This window comes from Bubalus kerabau, chromosome 3 (genome assembly GCF_029407905.1).
Source record: "Bubalus kerabau isolate K-KA32 ecotype Philippines breed swamp buffalo chromosome 3, PCC_UOA_SB_1v2, whole genome shotgun sequence".
NCBI classification, from domain to species: Eukaryota; Metazoa; Chordata; class Mammalia; order Artiodactyla; family Bovidae; genus Bubalus; species Bubalus kerabau.
Window position 1 is genome coordinate 148,964,872 of NC_073626.1, and position 23,497 is coordinate 148,988,368.

At 38.6% G+C, this 23,497-nt stretch overlaps 1 protein-coding gene across 1 annotated transcript in view; it reads right to left on the reverse strand.

The window, feature by feature from the left end:
* The window catches only part of DYTN (dystrotelin), a 55,706-nt gene that overhangs the window by 23,811 nt on the left and 8,398 nt on the right, over window positions 1-23,497 (reverse strand). Inside the window, 5 exon segments of the mRNA XM_055574453.1 lie at window positions 9,629-9,777; window positions 11,184-11,295; window positions 17,785-17,945; window positions 18,116-18,128; window positions 18,196-18,257. Coding sequence (XP_055430428.1) covers window positions 9,629-9,777; window positions 11,184-11,295; window positions 17,785-17,945; window positions 18,116-18,128; window positions 18,196-18,257 — 497 coding nt within the window.

Genomic DNA, 23,497 nt, shown 5'->3' on the forward strand with positions numbered 1-23,497 from the left:
TTCATCTGGCCTAGCATTTCTCTTAAGTTAAATAAGCAGGGTGACAATATACAGCCTTGACATACTCCTTTCCCAATTTGGAACCAGTCTGTTGTTCTATGTCCAGTTCTAACTGTTGCTTCCTGACCTGCATACAGATTTTTCAGGAGTCAGGTCAGGTGGTCTGACATTCCCACCTCTTGAAGAATTTTCCACAGTTTGTTGTGATCCACACAGTCAAAGGTTTTGGCATAGTCAATAAAGCAGAAGTAGATGTTTTTCTGGAACTCTCTTGCTTTTTCCATGATCCAATGGATGCTGGCAATTTGATCTCTGGTTCCTCTGCCTTTTCTAAATCCAGCTTGAACATCTGGAAGTTCACGGTTCACCTACTGTTGAAGCCTGGCTTGGAGAACTTTGAGCATTACTTTGCTAGTGTGTGAGATGAGTGCAATTGTGCGGTAGTCTGAGCATTCTTTGGCTTTGCCTTTCTTTGGGATTGGAATGAAAACTGATCTTTTCCAGTCCTGTGGCCAATGCTGAGTTTTCCAAATTTGCTGGCATATTGAGTGCAGCACTTTCACACCATCATCTCTTAGGATTTGAAATAGCTCAACTGGAATTCCATCACCTCCACTAGCTTTGTTCATAGTGATGGTTCCTAAGGCCCACTTGACTTCGCATTCTAGGATGTCTGGCTCTAGGTGAGTGATCATCATGATTATCTGGGTCATGAAGATCTTTTACTATAGTTCTTCTGTGTATTCTTGCCACCTCTTCTTAATATCTTCTGCTTCTGTTAGATCCATACCACTTCTGTCCTTTATTGTGCCCATCTTTGCATGAAATGTTCCCTTGGTATATCTCATTTTCTTGAAGAGATCTCTAGTCTTTCCCATTCTATTGTTTTCCTGTATTTCTTTGCATTGTTCACTGAGGAAGGCTTTCTTATCTCTCCTTGCTATTCTTTGGAACTCTGCATTCAAATGCGTATATCTTTCCTTTTCTCCTTTGCCTTTCACTTCTCTTCTTTACATACCTGTTTGTAAGGCCTCCTCAGACAACCATTTTGCCTTTTTGCATTTCTTTTTCTTGGGGATGGTCTTGATCCCTGCCTCCTGTACAAAGTCATGAACCTCTGTCCATAGTTCTTCAGGCACTCTGTCTATCAGATCTAATCCCTTGAATCTATTTGTCACTTCCACTGTATAATCATCAGGGATTTGATTTAGGTCATACCTGAATGGTCTAGTGGTTTTCCCTACTTTCTTCAATTTAAGTCTGCATTTGACAATAAGGAGTTCATGATCTGAGCCACAGTCAGCTCCCAGTCTTGTTTCTGTTGCCTGTATAGAGCTTCTCCATCTTTGGCTTCAAAGAATTATAATCAAAATGATTTCAGTATTGACCATCTGGTGATGTCCATGTATAGAGTCTTCTCTTGTGTTGTTGAAAGAGGGTGTTTGGTATGACCAGTGTGTTCTCTTTGCAAAACTCTGTTAGCCTTTGCCCTGCTTCGTTTTGTACTCCAAGGCCAAATTTGTCTGTTACTCCAGGTATTTCTTGACTTCCTACTTTTTCATTCTAGATGGCTTGGGACCACTGAAAACAGACAGTAGTTTGAACTAACACAAAGGTCAAAGAAAAAATGTCAACAGACACACAGACTAATAGATAGACAGACACACACACATGACCTATAGCTCACTAACAAAAACTACAAATAACCTAATTTTAAAAATAAACAGAATTTCTACCAATAGACAGTTTTCCAAAGAAGACATACAAATGGCCAACAGGAAGATGAGAAGACACTCATCAGGAACTTGCAAATTAAATCCACAATGGGATATCACTTCATCCCTATTAAAACATCTACTATCAAAAACACAAGAAGTAACAGTGTTGGTGAGGATGTGGATAAAAGGAAACCATTGTTCACTATTGATGGGAATGTAGATTGGTGCTGCCACTATGGAAAACAGTTTGGAGATTCCTCAGAAAATCAGAGATAGAACTATTATACGATCCATACAGTCCATTTCTGAATATTTATCCAAAGGAAACAAGAACAGTAACTCGAAAAGATATTCTCACACCCATGCTCACCGCAGCATTGTTTACAATAGCCAAGACATGGACGCAACCTAAACATCCACTGATGGATGAACAGATAAGGAAAATGTGATGTATCTATATCTATCTGTGTATATATAAAATACATAAATGAACCATAAGAAGGAGGAAAATTTGCCACTTGCAACAACATGGATGGACCTTGAAGGCATTATATTATTTGAAATAGTTTAGACAGAGGAACAGTAATACTGCATGATCTAACTGGTATGTGGAGTCTTAAAAAAAAACCAAAAACCAGCAAAACACCCCAAACCAAAAAACTGAGCACATAGATACAAAAATAGACCAGTGATTGCTGAAGCAGGGTGTAGGAGGCAGACAAAATGGATGAAGGTGATCCGAAGATGCAAACTTCCAGTTAAAAAATAAATTAGCTCTGATACAGCATGGTGACTATAGTTAGTAACATAATTTGTTGTATATTCAAAGGTTGCTAAGAGAGTTGATCTTAAATATTCTTATTGAAAGAAAAACTGTTTGTAACTACGTGTGGTGGAGGACATTGACTAGACTAATGGTGAGCATTTCACAGTTGTACATACACTGAATTATTATGTTGTACATCTGCAACTAATGTAATGTTATATATCAATTATATCTCAATAGGAAAAACAAGCAAACAAAAATGGAAACTATCAACTTTGGGTTACTTTGTGAATTATCCCATGTGAGTTAAATTGATGGTGTGAAAGATCACATTTTGAATTGAAGAAAAAGAAAAACTTTGTTCTATAATATGCTAATGGTATCATAAAGCTAGAATGATTAAAAAATATTCTTGTGTTAAAAATAAAATTAAAAGCAATTGAGCCAAATAGATGGCAATAAAACACATTCTTTAAAATGGTGAAAATTATATATTAAAGAAACCACTACATAGAATTAAAAAAGGAAAAGATTCATTTGAAGTGAGAGAAAACTGGTTATTTGAATGCAAACTAAGAGTAAGGGAATACCCTCTCTTTTTAACATGTATCAAAATAACAGCCAGGTATATTTAAACTTTAAATGTTAAAAAACAATCAAATAGTGTTAAAACAAATACACCTAAAAAGTCATTTGATTTCTTAATGGTAAAAACTTTCCTAGTATAAAGCTGTGTAAAAAGTCAGGAATGTTAAGACTGAGAGCACTTTCATAAGAATTAAAAATGTCTATATAGGAAGTCACATTATAAATAAGATTAAAGAAAAGAACTATAAAGAAAGGTTCTGCACAGTTAAATTTAACATTTAAAAAGTTAAAATCCATTAATAAATCAAGCTGATGCATCAGTACAAATGAGCAGCAGACACCAACAGAAAGGAAATATAACTACCTTCTAAACTATATGAGGAAAAGGAAGTTTCATTTCACCCTTAATCAGAGAAATAGAAATTATGGCAAATAAACTATATCCTCCTCATAAAATTAACAAAATTTAAAATGTTAATAGTCAATACTAGCAAAAATTCAGAGAGTTACTTGAATTCACTAGGAGTGTAATTTGGTATATCCTTTCTAAATAGCAATTTTGTATGAAGAGTCTTTAAAATGTTCCCACTTCTCATTTAGTGATTCCACTTTACAAAATATATACTCATGAGATAAGCGGAGAGCCATGTACAAAGATCAAGTTATGAAGATTTCAGTAGTAAATTTTGAAATTATAGCAAAAGTTGGAAATAACCCAAATATCCAACAACAGAGGAGGGGTTAGATAAATACTGAATTTTTACATTTAAGTAAAAAATATACAACCATTAAGATGTTCTTGAAGAATTGTAATAGCAATGGGAAAACACCCACAATATAACTTACAGTTATAGAACTACATAATCAATACATTTTGCAGTATGATGTAAACTATATTTGAAATATTTGCAGAGAAAATAACAAACCAAAAATATTAACAATAGTTAGAGATTGATTGCAATTTTAATTTTGCTCTTTGCTTGTCTCTGAATTTTCCAAACTTTACAATAAATATGTAGCACTTTATGACTGGATATAAGCTATTTTAAGAAATATGTTCCTAATGGTGGATTAGAAGAAGGAAAACCTACTGACCTAGTTCTTAGCTGTGTTGATAATTTTGAAGCTCAAATGACAATAAAAACAGCTTGTAATGAGCTTCAAAAAAGAAATACGCTCCTAGATTTTTCCTTGATCATATTAGCAGCTTGAAAATATTCCCCAAATTAAGGAATGGCCCATAGCAGTTCACCACACCAATGCCAGTCCAGATTAATTGTGCTTTGATTCTTCTTTTCCTCTTTGGTCTCACCTGGTGATGTGGGTTGCTGCCATTGGTTTGCTGAGCCCAAGAGAGTCTTTGAGGCATTTGTTTAAAGGTCTCTGTGGTTGGTGTTTCTACTGGTTCAGTTGTATGCTCATACATTGGTACTTCAGATCTATTACACTGAATGGAGAGCCTGCTATAAAAGTAGAATTTTATGAGAGGTTTAATAATTTTTAATGATCAGGTGTGACATTGAGGAGAATCTTGTTAGAAAATGTTGTCAGTTATTCAATCTAATATAAAAAAAATAAGAACAAAGTAGTTCAGCTTTTTCTCTGTGCTCTCTCTCTCTTTCAACTGCTTAGTTGATATAGAGCTAATTAACCAACAAGAGGAACAAAACGTCCATTCCCATCCCTCCTGATAATCTAGAAATGAGAATGTAAAGAAGTTCAGGGATGACTACAGAAAATCTCCCAGGTCATCCTGTCCAGGTCAGATACTAAGGGTAAGTGCAGATGTGTGTTTATTACCAACATAGCTAAAAGAGCATAGCGTAGACTAGTTTAAGGTCAGACATATTTCATTTTATACAACTGCATTTAATTTCTTTCCCTTATTCAAAAACTATTTAAAGCATCTTACCATCTTGAGTTATTGCAGACAAAAAAGACTTAAAAAAAAAAAAAACAGAGAACTCCCTGCTCACAGAGAATTTACATCTAATGAACAGACAAATACAATCATTTATGACATAGTGCCCTTATTTTTACAGAATCCAATGAGAGTATAAGGAAATAAGTGATTACTCTGTGGTACACTTCACTTATGCATTTAAGAGACTGGCACTTTCTGGTGAACAGAATATAACACATTGACATTTTAAGAACCTTTAGCTCTGCATATTGCTGTTCAGTCGCTCCGTCATGTCTGACTCTGAAACCCCAAGGACTGCAACACGCCAGGCTTCCCTGTCCTTCACCAACTCCCAGAGCTGGCTCAAACTCATGTCCATCGAGTCACTGATGCCATCCAACCATCTTGTCCTCTATCATCTCCTTCTTCTCCTTCCTTCAATCTTTTCCAGCATCAGAGTTTTTTCTAATGAACCAGCTCTTCGCATAAGGTGGTCAAAGTATTGCAACTTCAGCTTCAGCATCAATCTTTCCAATGAATATTCAGTACTTATTTCCTTTAGGATGGACTGGTTGGATCTCCTTGCAGTCCAAGGGACCCTCAAGAGTCTTCTCCAACACCACAGCTTGAAAGTATCAATTCCTCGGCGTTCAACTTTCTTCATGGTCCAACTCTCACATCCATACATGACTACTGGAAAAACCATAGCTCTGACTAGATGGACCTTTTTCAGCAAAGTAATGTCTCTGCTTTTAATATTCTGTCTAGGTTTGTCATAGTTTTTTTTTTTTTTTTCCAAGAAGCAAGTGTCTTTCAACTTCATAGCTGCAGCCACCATCTGCAGTGATTTTGGAGCCCAAGAAAATAAAATCTGTCACTGTTTCCATTGTTTCCCCATCTATTTGCCATAAAGTGATGGGACTGGATGCTATGATCTTCATTTGTTGAATGCTGAGTTGTTTTTTTTTTTTAATTTTTTTTTAAATTTTATTTTTAAACTTTACATAATTGTATTAGTTTTGCCAAGCTGAGTTTTAAGCCAGCTTTTTCACTCTGCTTTTTCATGTTTATCAAGAGGGTCTTCAGTTCCTCTTCACTTTCTGCCATAAGGATGGTTTCATCTGCATATCTGAGGTTATTGATATTTCTTCGGGCAGTCTTAGCTTGTGCTTCATCAGTCTGGCATTTCTCATGATGTACTCTGCATATAAGCTAAATAAGCAGGGTGACAATGTACAGCCTTGATGTATACTTTTGTATACAGATGTATACAGCCCTTTTCCAATTTTGAACAATCTGCTGTTCCAAGTCTGGTCCTAACTGTTGGCTTCTTGATCTGCATACAGGTTTCTCAGAAGGCAGGTAAGATGGTCTGGTATCCCTATCTCTTTAAGAATTTTCCACAGTTTGTTGTGATCCAGACAGTCAAAGTCTTTAGCGTAGTCAATGAAGCAGAAGTAGATGTTTTTCTGGAATTCTCTTCCTTTTTCTATGATCCAATGGATGTTGGCAAGTCCTAGCTTTGCATAGGGCTTGCAATTCCCTTTCTTCATCTTATTTCCACAAACACTACTCTGGGAGAAGGAAGAACAAGTTATCTCTATCATCAGGTGAAGAAAACAAAGTCCCCAAGGCCACTTACGGAGCTGGCTAAGAACAAGATTTCTTTGTCTTTCTGTCCCAGGTTTAAACGTCACTAACATCTTCCAACACTGGATAATTAATTACTCCTCGTGACACTTCATACTCCATTGTAAGAGACCCATGTTATCAATTCAACCATCCATCAGTTCCTCTATCATGCATCCACCCATTTTATTATTCAGTCCATCAGTTATTCAGCATTTATCAAGCATTTATCATATTGAGATGCTGTTGTAAATTCTGGAAATACAACTGGGAACAATAAAAATTCCCTCCCCCGATGGAGTTTCCATTAAAACAAAAAAAGAAAAAAGTGAAATACATAGAATGTCAGATGCTGATAAAATACTTTTTCTTTTTTTAATTTTATTTTATTTTTAAACTTTACATAACTGTATTAGTTTTGCCAAATATCAAAATGAATCCGCCACAGGTATACATGTGATAAAATACTTTTGAAGAGAAATAAAACAAGGGAGGAGGTTTGGGAATGCCAGAGTGGGAACAGGGGCTAAAATGGTAAATAGGTAGTCAGGCAGGGCCTTAAGGATGAGATGACATCTGAATAGACCTTTTGCGAGTATTTAAGAGGTAAGGAGTCCAGCCATACAGAGAGGCGGTCTAGAGATACCAATTCTTTAAAGTAAAGGTTTTAAGTATTGAGATTGGGGGATACGGCTTAGTCCTATGGTGAGGAGGGAGGGACAGAACTGGAGAACAGAGGTGTGGAGGGGAGAATGGCACTGGAGAGGTCCCCAGCGTGGCTCAAATATGCAGGAGTTTTCTAAGTCATCTTAAAATGTTCAGTCTTTAGTTTAAAAACACTGGGAAGCTAATGGAGGGACTTAAGGCCTACACTAAGTTTGGGGGAAATAAGTGCGTGAGGAACACCATCTTATTTTGTTGTTTTTTTTTAAAGATCAGCCAGGCTTCTGTGGCCAAAAGAAATGCAAATGAGAGCATAGATCTTGGTGTTCTAACTATGAGAATGGAGGGATTTGGAGAAGATTTCAAATATGCAATAAATCCAGCTGACTAATCGTCCGAGTTTAGTGTTACTCTACCAGGGAAAAGTGAAATAAATGGCTTGAAGAAGGCAGATGAATTGGTACCTGATATCTTTGCTTTTATTTTTAAATTTAAATTATTTGTGCTATATTAAAGATATACATCAAGATGATATCCAGGACTTCCCTGATGGTGCAGTGGATAAGAATCTGCCTGCCAATGCAGGGGACATCAGTTTGATCCCTTGTCCAGGAAGATTCCACATGCTACTGAGCAGCTAAATCCCTATGCCACAGCTACTAAGCCAGAGCTCTAGAGCCAGGGCTCCATAGCAAGAGAAGCCACCACAATGAGAACCCCTCGCACCACAACAAAGAGTAGCCCCCCACCCACCACAACTAGAGAAAGCCCGCGCAAAAGCAACGAAGACCAAGTGCAGCCAAAAAAAAAAGATGAATTAGAGCTAGCCAAATTCTCTGACTTTATGGATCCAGTGATAACCACCTGCTAGGTAAATGTGGTACAGGTATAGGCATGGTATCTAATTTCAAAGTCAATATGTATTTTTCCTTTCAAAGCGCTATAAAAATACATTAAATTACACCAAATATGAAGCGACAAAATGACCACAGAAATAGGCTCTAGGATTGAGTTGGAAATATGCTGATAGATGTCTGAGAAAAGTTTAGAGAGTTACAGAAGAAATTAACAATTGAATATCAATTTGATTAAAGTGATCTATTTTTACACTTCTGATAGATAAAATAAGAGTGCATGGATTATCCTGGCTGTTTTCCTCCCAAAAGTTCGATGATCATAAGCCCATGGAAACACTGCCTTTTTCTTGGTCTTTTGGAGTTTTAAATTATAAAGAAATAGTGACTTCAAACTTTAAGGTCATGATGATTTTTAAAAGGTCGTCTTTAGGCTGGTACTCAGGTGTGTGATGGACGATCTCAGTTACCAGGGTGATGGGTGTCCTTTGAGTAACCCTTTGAAACACAGATTGGCATTCTGAATTTTGAGGATTAACAAAATTCACAACTTTTAATGCAATTGTTTTACTTAATGAAATATTAAACATATAGGAAAATGCACGTAGAGGGATGTTGACTACAGAATTTTAGTGAGGGGCAAAATTTGAAAAGAATCAAAATGTTAAGGGATTACTTCTAAATTATGGCACTTCTTTATAAGGATGTGAGTGAGGTCATTGAAATGATATTTTGGAAGCTACATGCTAAGTTGCTTCAGTTTTGTATGACTCTGTGACCCCATGGACTATAGCCCACCAGGCTCTTCTGTCCATGGGGTTCTCAAGGCAAGAATACTGGAGTGGGTTGTCATTTCCTACTTCTGGGGATCTTCCTGACCCAGAGATTGAACCCACCTCTCTTTCGTCTCCTGCATTGGCCAGCAGGTTCTTTACCACTAGCACCAATGACAGGACAAATGCTCTCCATTTAATGTAAACGGAAAAAAGAATGAAAATCTGTATCCACAGCATAATTCCTGACTTTGTAATACTGAAATGTGAACAGCATATGGTTGTAAGTGATGGAATGTGTCTTTCTTTTCCTTTTTTAAAATAAAATATTAATTCTGAATTAGGCTTTCCAAAGTAAACCAATGAAAAAGAAAGATGTTGGAGAAAGTTATTCAAATCCTCTAATACTAAAAGTCTTCTGCTGACGTGTGGCAGAACCAATACAATATTGTAAAGTAATTAGCCTCCAATTAAATTAAATAAATTTAAATTAAAAAAATAAAATAAAATTATAAGGTTAAAAAAAATCTGTGTCTGTCTGAGGTCTTTAGTTGGGATAACTAAATGATGGGATGGGCTACTTAAAGGTAGTTTTGTCTCTTGTTCTACTTAAATTAAAGGTTGTTTCTAGAGGGGAACAGCATCTTACCCCTTCCCCTGCTGCAGATTCCCTGGGCTGGCTGCATAACCCCAGCACCAGGCTTTGGGTTGCCACCCTGCAGGAATCCACTCACCTGGAGTGTGCATGGTTAGCCATATCCTTTGGATTCACCTTGTTCAGGAGCTATTGCCTTCTCGAAGCTTCTTTCCTCCTACAGCGCCCTTGGAGCAGATTGTTTCTGGGGGTCCTGAGGATGAGTTTTGTATCATTCTTTGCTGACATCTGCTGGAATGGCCAACAGCACAAAGAGCATCAGATCAGCCTTAACGTGGTCTTCTTTCCTTACTTGGGTGGACTGGCTGCCATAAAAGTTTCTGAAATTATTTCACTAACTTTTATGTCCACAGAAAAATCATCTTACTTCCATCCTATCTGAACTTCTTCACATTCTCTCTCTATTCACATACATATACTATCCATTTCTAAATTAAATACCTGCTAACTTCCACAATAACTTCTCTTCTGGAATGTGGAATTCTAAAACTAAAAGAGGATGTGAAAGAGAACTAAGTCTATGGATGCTAATTGGAGGGTTTATTTGGAAATTTATTTCCAGAAAAATGTCCATAAATTTAATTTTCCATAAAAGTTCAGTGGATTCACAGGCCACCTGAAGTCCATCCATGGACCCCACATGTAAGCCAAAAGGAAACAATGAGAAGTTTTAAAATGTTTAACTCTTAAAATCTAAAGTGTAATAACAAAATGACCACATGGTGTCAGTCTAACATCGATAAGACCTATTTTTCCCCAGGCGGGAGGATCATACGCTAATAAACCTGAGAATCCGAGTTAATAAAGTTTAGTAAAGCAATATCCTCTGAAAATTATTTGGCAAGATTGAGGCACTTGAATTTTGTGGGCCATTCATGGTAAAGAGATCATGAGGGAAAACTGTCCACAGTAAAGGTAATTAGTCAACACCTTTTACTATTTGGAATTTGAGAGCAAGGCCAACTGCATGGAGAAACTGATTTCTACTAAGCGATTTCCGGAAAATCTTAAATGCTCTCTGCCTTAAAAGTATCCCATTTCTCTTTGTTATTATCATGAGCTGAATTCTCTTCCTGCATATTTATAGTTGTCTTTAAAATTTTTTTGACAGTCAGCTATAAAATCTAATTTTATACTGGCTCCAGTCAAAACTGAGATAGTAATCTTTCTCTTTTATTTTTACTAAGGGAAATATACTTGAATTTTAGTGCTGAGGAAAAGACATGTTAAAAAATAAAACTTCTCCTGAAATGCAAAAGCAGCTAGAGGCCTCGTTGCATCATTTTTTTTTTTTTTTTAACCAAACCAGAGTTTTTAAATTTTTAATCAGTATCCATTTCCAATGCCTCTCCCCTCTTACTCCTCAGATATTTTCTTGCATATAGTACCCGGTCAGTGGCTTCAGATTAGACTCTGGTCTATTGTCTCCAAAAGGTTTTATTAAAATCTACAGTGTAAAGTATATGTATATTGAGAGATATTTAAGGTTGAGCTTGCCACTTCTTTAATCTTAAATATTGTAATGTATGAAAGGAGTAGAATCTGTGGTCTTCCTGATGGGAACATTTTTTTCATTGCTTTAGCTCTCACAGATAAGACTTATGAATAGTTTGGTACATTGCGTTAGATGTTACCTGGATGCAGTTCTCAACCACAGGATGAGACTTCTGGTGGGACTCGCCCTGAAAACCAGATAAGAAACACGCTTGGCAGATGTCAAAGTTGAGACACTTCAGACAGCGGTATCTGTCAATTAAAGTGGAAGTGTGGCTTACATCACTATTAATAGGTGAGCGAAGAAAATATTATTCAGAAGAAGGAGCAGCCTAAGATAAATAAGAGGTATCTGAGCTATTGAGTGAGTATACAGCTAGATCTTTTTATCATTTATTTTATTTTGTCATTTTTATAATACGACATTAAATAAATATAATTTTGTCAACAAACTAGTAAAGAGGCCTGATTTATCCTCTCTCCCACCAAAAAATACCAAGTGTCTTTTATATGCATAGGACTGTGTGCAACAACGCTTAGGATACACTATGAAGTTTGCGGCCACATTTTGGGTAGCTGCACAAAGTGTTTGAGTAATTTCAATGCAATTGCCAACATAAAGAAACCTGGAAGATTTCCAAAAAGTTAGAATTCTAAATTCTCTTGAGAATTTGTGAGATGTGGTGATATTGGACCTGCATTCCTATGTAGTATTGGGGAAAATAAAATCATAGATTAAAGAATCTAAAATACATGTGTCATTTTTTAGAAATTTGTACATAGGAAGGAATACAGTGAAGAGCGGGAGTTCCTCATCAGCCAAGGTCCAAGTCCAAGTGAAGCCACTCAGTCGTGTCCAACTCTTTGCGACCCCGTGGACTGTAGCCTACCAGGTTCCTCCGTCCATGGGATTTTCCAGGCAAGGGTACTGGAGTGGGTTGCCATTTCCTTCTCTAACAGCCAAGATTGAGTGACAAACACAGCCAAGTTTGTTAACACATCAGCACTGCAGACTATTACGAACAGTTACTTAAATCGCCTGTCAGAGGAGAGGAGACCTTGAGACGTTCTGCTAAGGAAGGGTGTCTCTAGGCACTCAGGGAAAATGTTGTGCTTTTGGGGGGCTTTGCTGGTGAGACCACACAGTCAAGAATTAGTAACTTTCAAGGATGAATAGGATCATACCATTTGTAAAATATCAGGGATCTATACTTTTTCCGAAACTCCAGTACTTTGGCCACCTCATGCGAAGAGTTGACTCATTGGAAAAGACTCTGATGCTGGGAGGGATTGCGGGCAGGAGGAAAAGGGGACAACAGAGGATGAGATGGCTGGATGGCATCACTGACTCGATGGACGTGAGTTTGAGTGAACTCTAGGAGTTGGTGATGGACAGGGAGGCCTGGCGTGCTGTGATTCATGGGGTCGCAAAGAGTCGGACATGACTGAGTGACTGAACTGAACTGAACTGAACTGATAGATGATTAACAATGTTGTGATTGTTTCAGGTGGACAGCATAAGGAGTCAGACATACACATACATGTATCCTTTCTCTCCCAAACTCCCCTCCCATCAGACTGCCACATAACATTGGGCAGAGTTCCCTGTGCTATACAGTAGGCCCTTGTTGGTTATCCATTTTATATATAGCAGTGTGTACATGTATCTCCCAAAAGTGAAAGTCACTCAGTTGTGTCCAACACTTTGTGACCCCATGGACTGTAGCCTGCCAGGCTCCTCTGTCCATGGGATTCTCATTTGTATCATTTCTTTTTAGATTCTGCATGTAAGGGATGTCATATAATATTTCTCCTCTATCTGACTTACTTCACTCAGTATGACAATCTCTAGGTACATCCATATTGTTGCAAATGGCATAATTTCATTCTTTTTAATGGCTGAGTAATATTCCATTATATATGGAATATATATACAATATTCCATTATATATATAATATTCCATTATATAAACAATATTCCATTATATAGTGTGTGTGTGTGTGTATATATATATATATATATATATATATATATGCACACAAAACATCTTTATCCATTCCTCTGTGAATGGATGTTTAGGTTGCTTCCATGTCTTGGCTATTGTAAACAGTGTTGCAAAGAACATTGGGGTGTGTGTATCCTTCTGGAACTTGTTTTTATCCAGATATGTGCTCAGGACCGGGATTGCAAGGTCATATGGTAGCTCTATTTTTAGTTTTTTACAAAACCTCCATACTGTTCCCTATGATGGTTATATCAATTTACATTCCCACCTACAGTGTAGGAAGGTTCCCTTCTTTATCTATACCTTTTCCCCTGATATTTTAACTGATATTCAACTACAGTTTCTGTGACATAAAGTCGTGTCTTCCCCATCAGTGGCAACAATGAGCGAGGGCAAAGTGGCAGCTATTCCTTTAGGACAGTTCCTCCTAGCCTCTTCCCCTCATTTATATACTTGTCTTGCCCCAGAAAGGATTTAAGTTTTCAATTCCTGTTTCCAAATTTACAAAAGTAAAACTATGACAAGATTCCTATACTCTTCAAGTTTTGTATCTTGCTGCAAAGACATGATAGGGAAACTTGAGGTATACTAACTAGCAAGATTAAGTACCGTGTGATGAAGTGCAGAGTGAGAGGCATGGAAAATAAATGCAGTAGGAGAGAGAGGCGAAGACACCTGGGGGTGGGATGATCTGATTAGTTTTTAATGGAAGAAGTGAGGCTTATGCTGGGTGTAGAATGCTGGGTGGGAGATTAAGGTGAAGGAAATCCCAGGTAGAAAGAAGAGGAGGTATAGGTAATGCAGACTGGGGTGAAGAAGGGTTTAGAGCTTGTCACATCTATCAGACCTACAGATAACTCTGAAGAACAGAGGAATAAAAGGTTGGAATGTTCCTGAGGCCAGATGGCAGAAGGGTTTTTGACCAAAGTCATTGGAAGGCAAAGCAGGAGAATTCAAGTGCAATGAGACCAACTCTCACGGCCCTTGTTCACTGCTGTCCCTGACACCTAGACTCACAGTGGGGATTAATAGAGTGCTGAAGGGCTATCATAGGAGCATAGAAAACATTTTTGAGCCCTCACTATGCAGCAGGCAGGGGACATGCATTGACATAGTTAATCCCCATAAAAGTTCTTTAAGGGAAGGCATTCTTATTGTTACCCTCATTTGAAGAAACCGATGTCTTTAAATCAGTTCTTAAAACTCAAAGAGATCTTAAGCAAACACACAAAGTTACATGATGACTTGGTAATGGTTCAGTTAGGCTTTGAGCCCAGGGATACCATCTGAATGGAGAGCCAGCTATTTTAATCCATATAATAGACCACCCAGGGGAGACTTCCCTGGTGGTCCTGTGGTTAAGACCCCGCACTCCCAATGGAGGAGGCCTGGGTTTGATCCCTGGTCAGGGAACTAGATCCCAAGTGCCACAATTATGAGATCACATGCTGCAACTAAAAGATCCTGCGTGCTGAAACTAAGACCTGGTTAAATCAAGTAAGTAAACAATAAATAAATACACGTATATATAAGGGTTTCCCTTATAGCTCAGTTGGTACAGAATCTGCCTGCAGGTGCAGGATACCCGGGTTAGATTTCTGGGTTGGGAAGATCCCCTGAATAAGGAAATGGCAACCCACTCCAGTATTCTTGCCTGGAGAATCCCATGGACAGAGGAGCCTGGTGGACTATAGTCCATGGGGTCACACAGAGTCAGATACAACTTAGCAACTAAATCACCAAACCACGACCAAATATATATATAAAATAGAATACTAAGGCAGGAAACTTGAGTTAGAGTCACATGCCACTATTACTAGAGGACCTTGAAACAGAAACTTAAGTTCATGGTTTTGAAGATACCTGGTACATGGTAGGTTTTCAATGAACATTTATTGATTGAGTTAAATGAATGACTTCGTTTCTTCAAGGAGGAAAATGGGGCTAGTAAATCCTGACCACTAGGCCTTGTAAGAGTGTGAAGTCACTCAGTCATGTCCAACTCTTTGCAACCCCATGGACTGTAGCCTGCCAGGCTCCTCAGTCCATGGAATTTTCCATGCTAGAGTACCGGAATGGGTTGCTATTTCCTTCTTCAGGGGATCTTCCCGACCCAGGAATTGAACCTGGGTCTCCCGCATTGCAGGCAGACGCTTTACCATCTGAGCCACCAGGGAAGCCAAGGCCTTTGTAAAGTTTTACACAACTTTGAAAATTATTCAACATGCATACTCAGGGAGACGTGAAGTGTATAACATGAAGTGTTTTTTAATAAGATGATGTGATGAGCCATCTTTCCTGGCTGCTTTATTTGGTATGGTTGCAGTTGATTCCTTAGGACAATATGGTGACCCTAACCTTGGCTTCGCTCCTCCATGCTCTGAAACTACTGACAGAGGCATGAGAAAGGGTGCAGTGTGGATAACAAGCTGGTCTGTTGTTGATGCTTTTACTCACAAAGAACCCCGTTATTTCCCCCAATCTCATTTCAAAATTACATGGCTCTTCAGGAGTATAAGTGTGACACATCCTGCTAAACTTGGACCCTCAGCTTAGGAACAATCTCTGGTCTTTCTCTCTGACTTTAGGAGGCCAAGTCTTACCCTCTTCTTGCTACCTCCAGATCTATGAACACTTCTGCTCTAAGATGACTTTATGACTCTCACTCACTCAAAGTAAAAGCCTTGATGCTATAGCTGTGGTTTTCTGAGAGCCAAAAGCACAGATTTAAGTTCAGACCTGTAATGTATTCAAGCACTTTCTAATAAGCTCAATTGGTTACAGCTAAGAGAAGCCTAAGTCATGCTTTGATTCACCCATCCTTCTCTTGCTTACAAAGAAACTGTGGTCTAGAGAAGCTCATGGTCATGCCCAGATGACTCAGCTGTCTGCATGTATGAGAACTATACATTGACTTAGATTTCTAGGATGAAAGATGGGCCACACAGAGGCATTTCTAAGAAGAAGCTTAATCTTACTCTTAGTAGGTAGGGACACAACCTAAAACTTACAATATGGCATATTTGGCCCTATGCTTTTGCTATCTTTTTTTTTTTTTTTTTTTTGAGTGACCTGAGCAAGTCATTCACATTCTAAGACTCCTTGATAAAATAAAAATAGTAATACATGCTTTATGTTATACATAATGATTTTGAAAAAAATACATCAATGTTAAATTTGTATTTTATGTAACTGCAAAAACGAATTCTGTGTCTGGCCCAGTACAGGATACGGTGTAACTGCTTATGTAATACTTGTTTATTGAGTAAATGATTATGATATACTTGTAATATAGAAAACCATATTAATGTTTTCCCACTGCCCAATTAAAAAAAAGAGTTTACTTTTCATTGTAGTGTGGATATTTCTTTGGTTTAGCTTGCTTGGTTACCAACAGTTGGGGCCATTGGTATGTTTTATTGTTTCAACTTGTGTTATTTGTGAAGAGTTTCTGTGAATGAAATTTCATTGTGTCCTCAGAATTCTCTGCAAAATCAATTCACTTTCTCAGCAAAATGAAAACCTGATTTCCAGTTCTTAGTGAGCTCAACAGACTTATTTTATATCAGACCTATTTTATGTCACTTCTCCTGCCCCTTCTGCGCATACCCCCTTTTTTAACCAGTTTTGAGTTCCCAGGTTGTCCTAGCTCGTCAGTTTCACCACATCACTAGCCCCTGTTACACCTGTGTTCACCCACCATGGTGATGGTCACCCACTTGCCTGGCCCCCACTTGCTGGCTTCCTTCTCTCCTCCCCATCTTTAATAATAACACAAATTTTACTTCTTTATTGTTTTATTTAGAGGAAACCTACAACACCCTTTTCCTAAGATGGGATTTTGAGTGTCATCTAAAAGCCATGGAAAGATCTGAATTTCCTATGTCCAAACCTAGCTTTCAAATCTGCCTTTTCCTCCAGGAAAAGAGAAGCTCTGGCATGAGCAGCTCCTATAAAGCCTCATCATTTGTTTTGGTTTCAAGGCATGTTCTCAGTCGTCTGCACGAGGGGGCAGCAGAGCATCATGGTTGTAGAGCAGGGGCTCTGGGTTCAGTCCACAGCCTCAGCCACTTGCTAACCACGTGAGCTTAAGCTCAGGTTATTTAGCTTCTCTGCTAAATAGTAATAATACCACCATTAGGCATAATAACACCATTTTGTATATGGAGTTATAATGTTTTACACAAATGATCCATGTGAACCACACAACCTAATATTTGTTCAGCATTTAACAAATGTTAACAAGGTCCTATCGTACAGGCATTCATAGTCAGTATCCTATGATAATCCATAATGGAAAAGAATGCTTGTATGTATAACTGAACCACTTTGCTGTACAGCAGAAATTAACACAACACTGTAAATCAATTATACTTCAAAAATATTTTTAAAGAACAAAAAATGTAAACTGTTGTTATTGTTATGGTTAACTACAAAATATTTAAGAGTTTTGGTAACAAAAGACAAAAAAATTTCCCCTTAAGGAATAAAAATATCTACCGGTCTGAGTATGTGTCACTAGAACTTAATATTCCATTAATTATAGAAGGTAAAATAAAATATAAGCAGGATCACTCATACAGGAAATTATTATCCCCCCCCTGCCCCCCCCCGCCAAATCAGTTGAGTTCTGAAAGTGTGAATAGGACAACCAAAAGAATCTGGAGAGAAGAAGCTCCAACTCTAGATCCATTTGGAGAGTGATGGTCTGTGTAACACTGATGAATGACTGTACCTCAGTCCTATGATGGGAAAGTTCCTGCAGATTCTACACCGAACAGGGTGAGTGGCCATTTCAGTGGCTGACAGTCGGTAGCAGCTTGGGATCCATAAGAGGATGGGAGGCTCAGACTGCAACCAAGACAGGAATTTCTCTTTGATTCCTGGGCTCAACACCTGAAAAACAGTGGCACAGTCAAATATGTTTCCAAGCATGACTGCAGTCTCTTGCAGAGATGAAAATGTATTTTCATCTTCTCTTCTGGCTGTTTCTGTTGACTCTGCTGAAGCTTATCTCATGCAAAGGTGGGGCAAGTCTACCTCCTGAATTAGGTTGTCTGGGATGCCTGTGGAGTAGGTCTGTGATTGAAATGGGTCAGCAGCTGTGTCTGCCCCCAGTTCCCAAGGACGTGTGTGTGGCACTCACCCCTTGCGTGTAGCACTCTCCACAGAGCACAGAGCACGACTTTCCCCAACAACAGTTGGAATCTACAAGAGGCAAGAAACCCTGTGTCAGTGATTAAGAAATGGTGGCCACTAGTCACACCCGAGCAGTGGCACTTCTGACAAAAGAGTCACACATATCTGGTGTCTGAGGCTGGATGAGCTGTTTCAATTAGGCAAATAAGACAGGTATGGATTTTGTGCAGTATATGAATAGAGACAAAGAATGAACAAGTGGGAAGAAGTGGGGCTGGGACGAGAAGAGTAAGAAGTTCTGGCAATGAGGGCAATACAGGGAGGGCTTCCATGTTTCTCTTGTGACCCCAGTTAAATTATTTAACCTTTCTTTGCCCTTGGACTGCAAAGAGATTCAACCAGTCCAGCCTAAAGGAAATCAATCCTGAATATTAATTGGAAGGACTGATGCTGAAGCTGAAACTCCAATCCTTTGGCTACCTGATGCGAAGGACTGATTCATTGGAAAAGACCCTGATGCTGGGAAAGATTGAAGGCAGGAGGAGAAGGGGACGACAGAGGATGAGATGGTTGGATGGCATCACCGATGCAATGGACATTAGTTTGAGTAAACTCTGGAAGTTGGTGATGGACAGGGATGCCTGGCGTGCTGCAATCCATGGGGCCTCAAAGAATCGGACACAACTGAGTGACAGAACTGAACTTGCCTTTGTTCACCTACGAATTACATATAACAATGATATCATTTAAAGTTCAGGGCAGTTTTAAGAAAAACCTTTTCAAACACACATCATCTCATTTTAATAAATGCCAATTTTTGAGGCAGGGCAGTTATTATCCTTGTTTACAACAAGAAATAATTGAGATCTGATATTTTGCTCAAGGTAAAACAAACAAAATAGATGAGAATTACTATGCACATGAGATCTCCCTCCAAGACTCTCTACTCTGTTGAGGGGTTCTCCCAAGGCTTTGTCACACCTGGACCTGATTTGTATTCCAATGGCTTGATTTAACACTACCTCACTCAGTGGTTTCTATCTTTCACTCAGTCACATTAAGGAGTTTAACTAAGGGACTAAGAACCCCCTGTGACTGCTGAGATGGCCAGGGACTTGGCCCTGACGTTAACTATATGCACAGATACATGTACCTGTCACCTCCATTTATGCCCATTTGGTCACGTGTCCTAATTTCATGTCTGATGCCTTCTACAGCACAGATTGTCAGCAGGCATTGCTCCCAAGCTCAGAAGTAATTTCAAAGACCCCCCTGCTGAGTCCATCAACTCGAATAAACATTCTTCTAATCAGGAAAGTGGCACTTAGAACCACTTTGCTGACAATTAGCCAGGCAGAAGTCAACAAACATTTGTGTAATTGTGACAAGATGGCTTGTACTTTAAATTAATAATAACCCCATCACCAGCTGAACTAAACATGATGTGTTATTTGGCTTTTGTCTGAAAAAATAACTCATTACCCCTACTTTGGCCTGTGAATGCTGATGAACTAACTGAACCACTTATTTGTATGGTATCTTGAGCCCTGGTAAAGGGGTTTAGCCTCTTTGTACGGTAAGGAAATTGAATCAGATAGCCAGTTCTGGGATTCTGATATCAGTCAAAAGAAAATTCACTTCTGTTGTGGGTTTTAACCTACATTTTTGGCTCTTAAGTGTGTGCACAAAGATTTTGTGCCCATTTGACTAATTTCTTGTAGATAATCTAAGGAAGAATTAAATACGGCTAGAGGGACTGCAGTATAGGCAGAACACCACTTGAAATGATAATTAGGGTTCTCGGGGGAGGGGTGGGATCACACAGAGGGGCCTGGAATTCTCTATGGGAACCCATCTCGGTGATCCTAGTGGAAGTCAATGGGATGATAATTTGCTATGCAAATCTCCACCTTCCTAACAGTTTTCTCAGGAGCCTACTGATGCATGAGGGGGAGACAGCCCTGCAGGAGCTGCCATTTCAGCAGCTCATTGACCTTGGTTGAGCCTGAAACAAGGGCAGATTTTTAGGGCCTCTTGGGTGGGGAGCCAGCCTGGGGCCAGCTGTACTAGTGAGGAAGCGGCGTAGGATTTCAGAAGGAAGATGCTCCTCCGTCCGTCTTCTTTCATCACATCCACTTCACCACTTCAGTCTAACTTGACTGATTGCATAAACGGATGGGCAGATTTTCCCAGTCTCCCCCCAGAATGTGGGGCTGTTGGGGCAGTAGCTTCTTAAGATATGCCTGAGAGTCAGCAGAAAACTGGTGACAGGATCCATGTGCTGGGGCAAGCACCAAAAGAGCGCTTTGAAAACTACATCTGAGATTTGAACCTTAGAAATGAAAAAAAGATCATTGCTCCACTTAAGAAATATGAGTGTCTTAAACGTTTAAAATTTACACAATAAATTAAATACTAATTATTGCAATCTGTATGAATATAAACTCTTAATATTAAGACCAAATCAAAGCAAGGGTAACTTTTTTAATTTTTATATTTTTGGGGAAAAGCAATTATATTTTATTTATTTAATTTTATTTTTCGGCAGCACTGCATGGCCTGCAGTGCATGCCAGGCATGCAGGATATTCCCGACCAGAGATCAACACATCCCTCTTGTAGTGGAAGTGTAGAGTCTTAACCACTGGACCACCAGGGAAATTCCTGCAAAGGTAATTTGGGTAGGTTTTCCTAAATCATGTTCCTTGTCTGATAATCTTTCTCCTTACCCACCTCCCACTCTTACCATAATAATCCCCGGTTCAGAATCCTTGGTTCTCCAGGGTACCAGAATATGCCACCCCCAAATATACCTCCTTGGCATATGTATTATTTTGAAGTAAAAGTCATTGAGAGCTAATAGAGGCAGAAAAAGCACTAAAAATAGGACACAGGTTTTCCTTTTGTAAAGGTAACTTACATTTATACAGTAAATTTGTTTTTACCAATAGTGTCTCCTTCTACCTACCAGGAAGAGGAGGACTCTTAACAACCCTTGTTAGCGGAGAAATCACAGACTTAAATGTGCATAACAAACCCTACTAAACAACCCTTATTCACCATCTATTTCCTGATCATCTCATAAACGTGCCTCCCCCACCTAGAAGCCCAGAGTCCCTTTTCCTTTGTGTAGCGTAAAATAGCTTACAAGCCTGAGTTGTATCTACTTCTTTGAGTTACTCATCACTGGGTGTTCCCATGCACCATACACATGAATAAACTTTGGTTTGTTTTTCTCTTGTTAATTCTTTTACAAGTCTAATTTACAGGGCCCTAGACACAGAACTTAAGATGGGTAAGGGAAAAAGACTTTTTTTCTTCCCTACAGTCCAAAACCAGGGGGGAAATGACAGAAAATTACTATAGTTTCACAGTGCAGAAAACCTAGTTCAAGGATTTTACAGGGGCTTGAAGAATAATAGAGGAATCCTTAAAGCAGGGGTAAAAGATACAGAGACAGTAATCACTTGTACACAAGATAATCCAGAGCCTACGTAACTTATTTGCAGAAGATCTTGCTTGGTTACATCATTTTTTACAATTAAGAAGCATATTTACATTAAGGAGGTTAGATTCTTTATTAATTGGATGAAAACAATGTTATATTTGCACATTCTTTTTTTTTAATTTAAATTTATTTATTTTAATTGGAGGCTAATTACTTTACAACATTGTATTGGTTTTGCCATACATCAACATGAATCTGCCACGGGTGTACACGTGTTCCCCATCCTGAATCCCCCTCCCACCTCCCTCCCCATCCCATCCCTCTGGGTCATCCCAGTGCACCAGCCCCAAGCATCCTGTATCCTGCATTGAACCTGGACTGGTGATTCATTTCTTATATGATATTATACATGTTTCAATGCCATTCTCCCAAATCATCCCACCCTCTCCCTCTCCCACAGAGTCCAAAACACTGCCCTATACATCTGTGTCTCTTTTGCTGTCTCGCATACAGGGTTATTGTTACCATCTTTCTAAATTCCATATATATGCTTTAGTATACTGTATTGGTGTTTTCCTTTCTGGCTTTCTTCACTCTGTATAATAGGCTCCAGTTTCATCCACCTCATTAGAACTGATTCAAATGTATTCTTTTTAATTCTTAAAGCATAGGAAATGATGGAAATCAACTATTGAGTATTCAGGGCTGCATTTCATCTGTGTTTTCATTAAGCACTTAAAGGCCTAGTAGGCTCCCCTGGTGGCTCATCGGTAAAGAATCTGCCTGCAATGCAGAAGCTGCAGGAGATGCAGGTTCTATCCCTGGGTCAGGAAGATCCCCTGGATGAGGGCATGGCAATCCACTCCAATAATCTTATCTGGAAAATCCCTTGGACAGAAGAGCCAGGTGGGCTACTGTCCACTGGATTGCAAAGAGTCAGACATGACTTAGCACATAACGCATGCACACATGAAGACTTTAGTATCAAGCACTTTTCAAGCTATTGGAGACATAAAGATCACTGAGATATAATCGTTGCCCTTGAGAAGCAGCCTAGTGGGAAAATCACATATCTAAGACATGATTGCAATAAAATTTGACAAGTGCTATAACAAAGTTATTTACAAGGAGTTTAAAAAGTTTTCAGGGATGAGGTGACTAATATTTTGAGTAACCTGAAAGACAAACAGTATTTGTCAAGTAAAGGAGAGGCAGTGGTGTTGTGGACAGATGTACCTGCACAAGCCAGGAGTGGACCATGTCAGGTACAGCAAGGATTTTGATATGCAGGAGAGACAAAGCTGGAAGGAGTATAGGGAAAAATTAAAACACTGTGGAATACACAAAGGAAACCACTGGATATCTTTTCATTGGGGATTATCTGAACCTATAGAGATGTGCATCACTCTCTTTGACCAGGCTTCCTTATAATTTTATAGAGATTAATGTCAATTTGTTGACAACTGATCACAATGCAAATAGTTTCTATTTATAGACATGCAAATGAATTCTCTCCTGGTTGAGCAACAACTCCCACCCCTACCCAAGCCACTCTTGGGTTCACCTGCAAATTCATTATAACATTCTTAATCTATCAGTTTGTCTGTTCTTTAGTTATTTCTTTCAACTTGTTGTGACATCTTACTGGAGCCCTCTTATAGTTAATAAATAAAAAACTGAATAAATTTTTATATTTCTTTACTTTGAGTTACAAATATTTATTTGTTTGCATTCATTTTAAATATGTATAAGTATCATGATTTTACCTCTTTTTGAAAATAGAAGATTGGAGAAAGCTTTGTTTATGATACTAAGGAGTTTAGGTTTTATTCTATAGATAGAAATAGCCAATGAGGAATTTT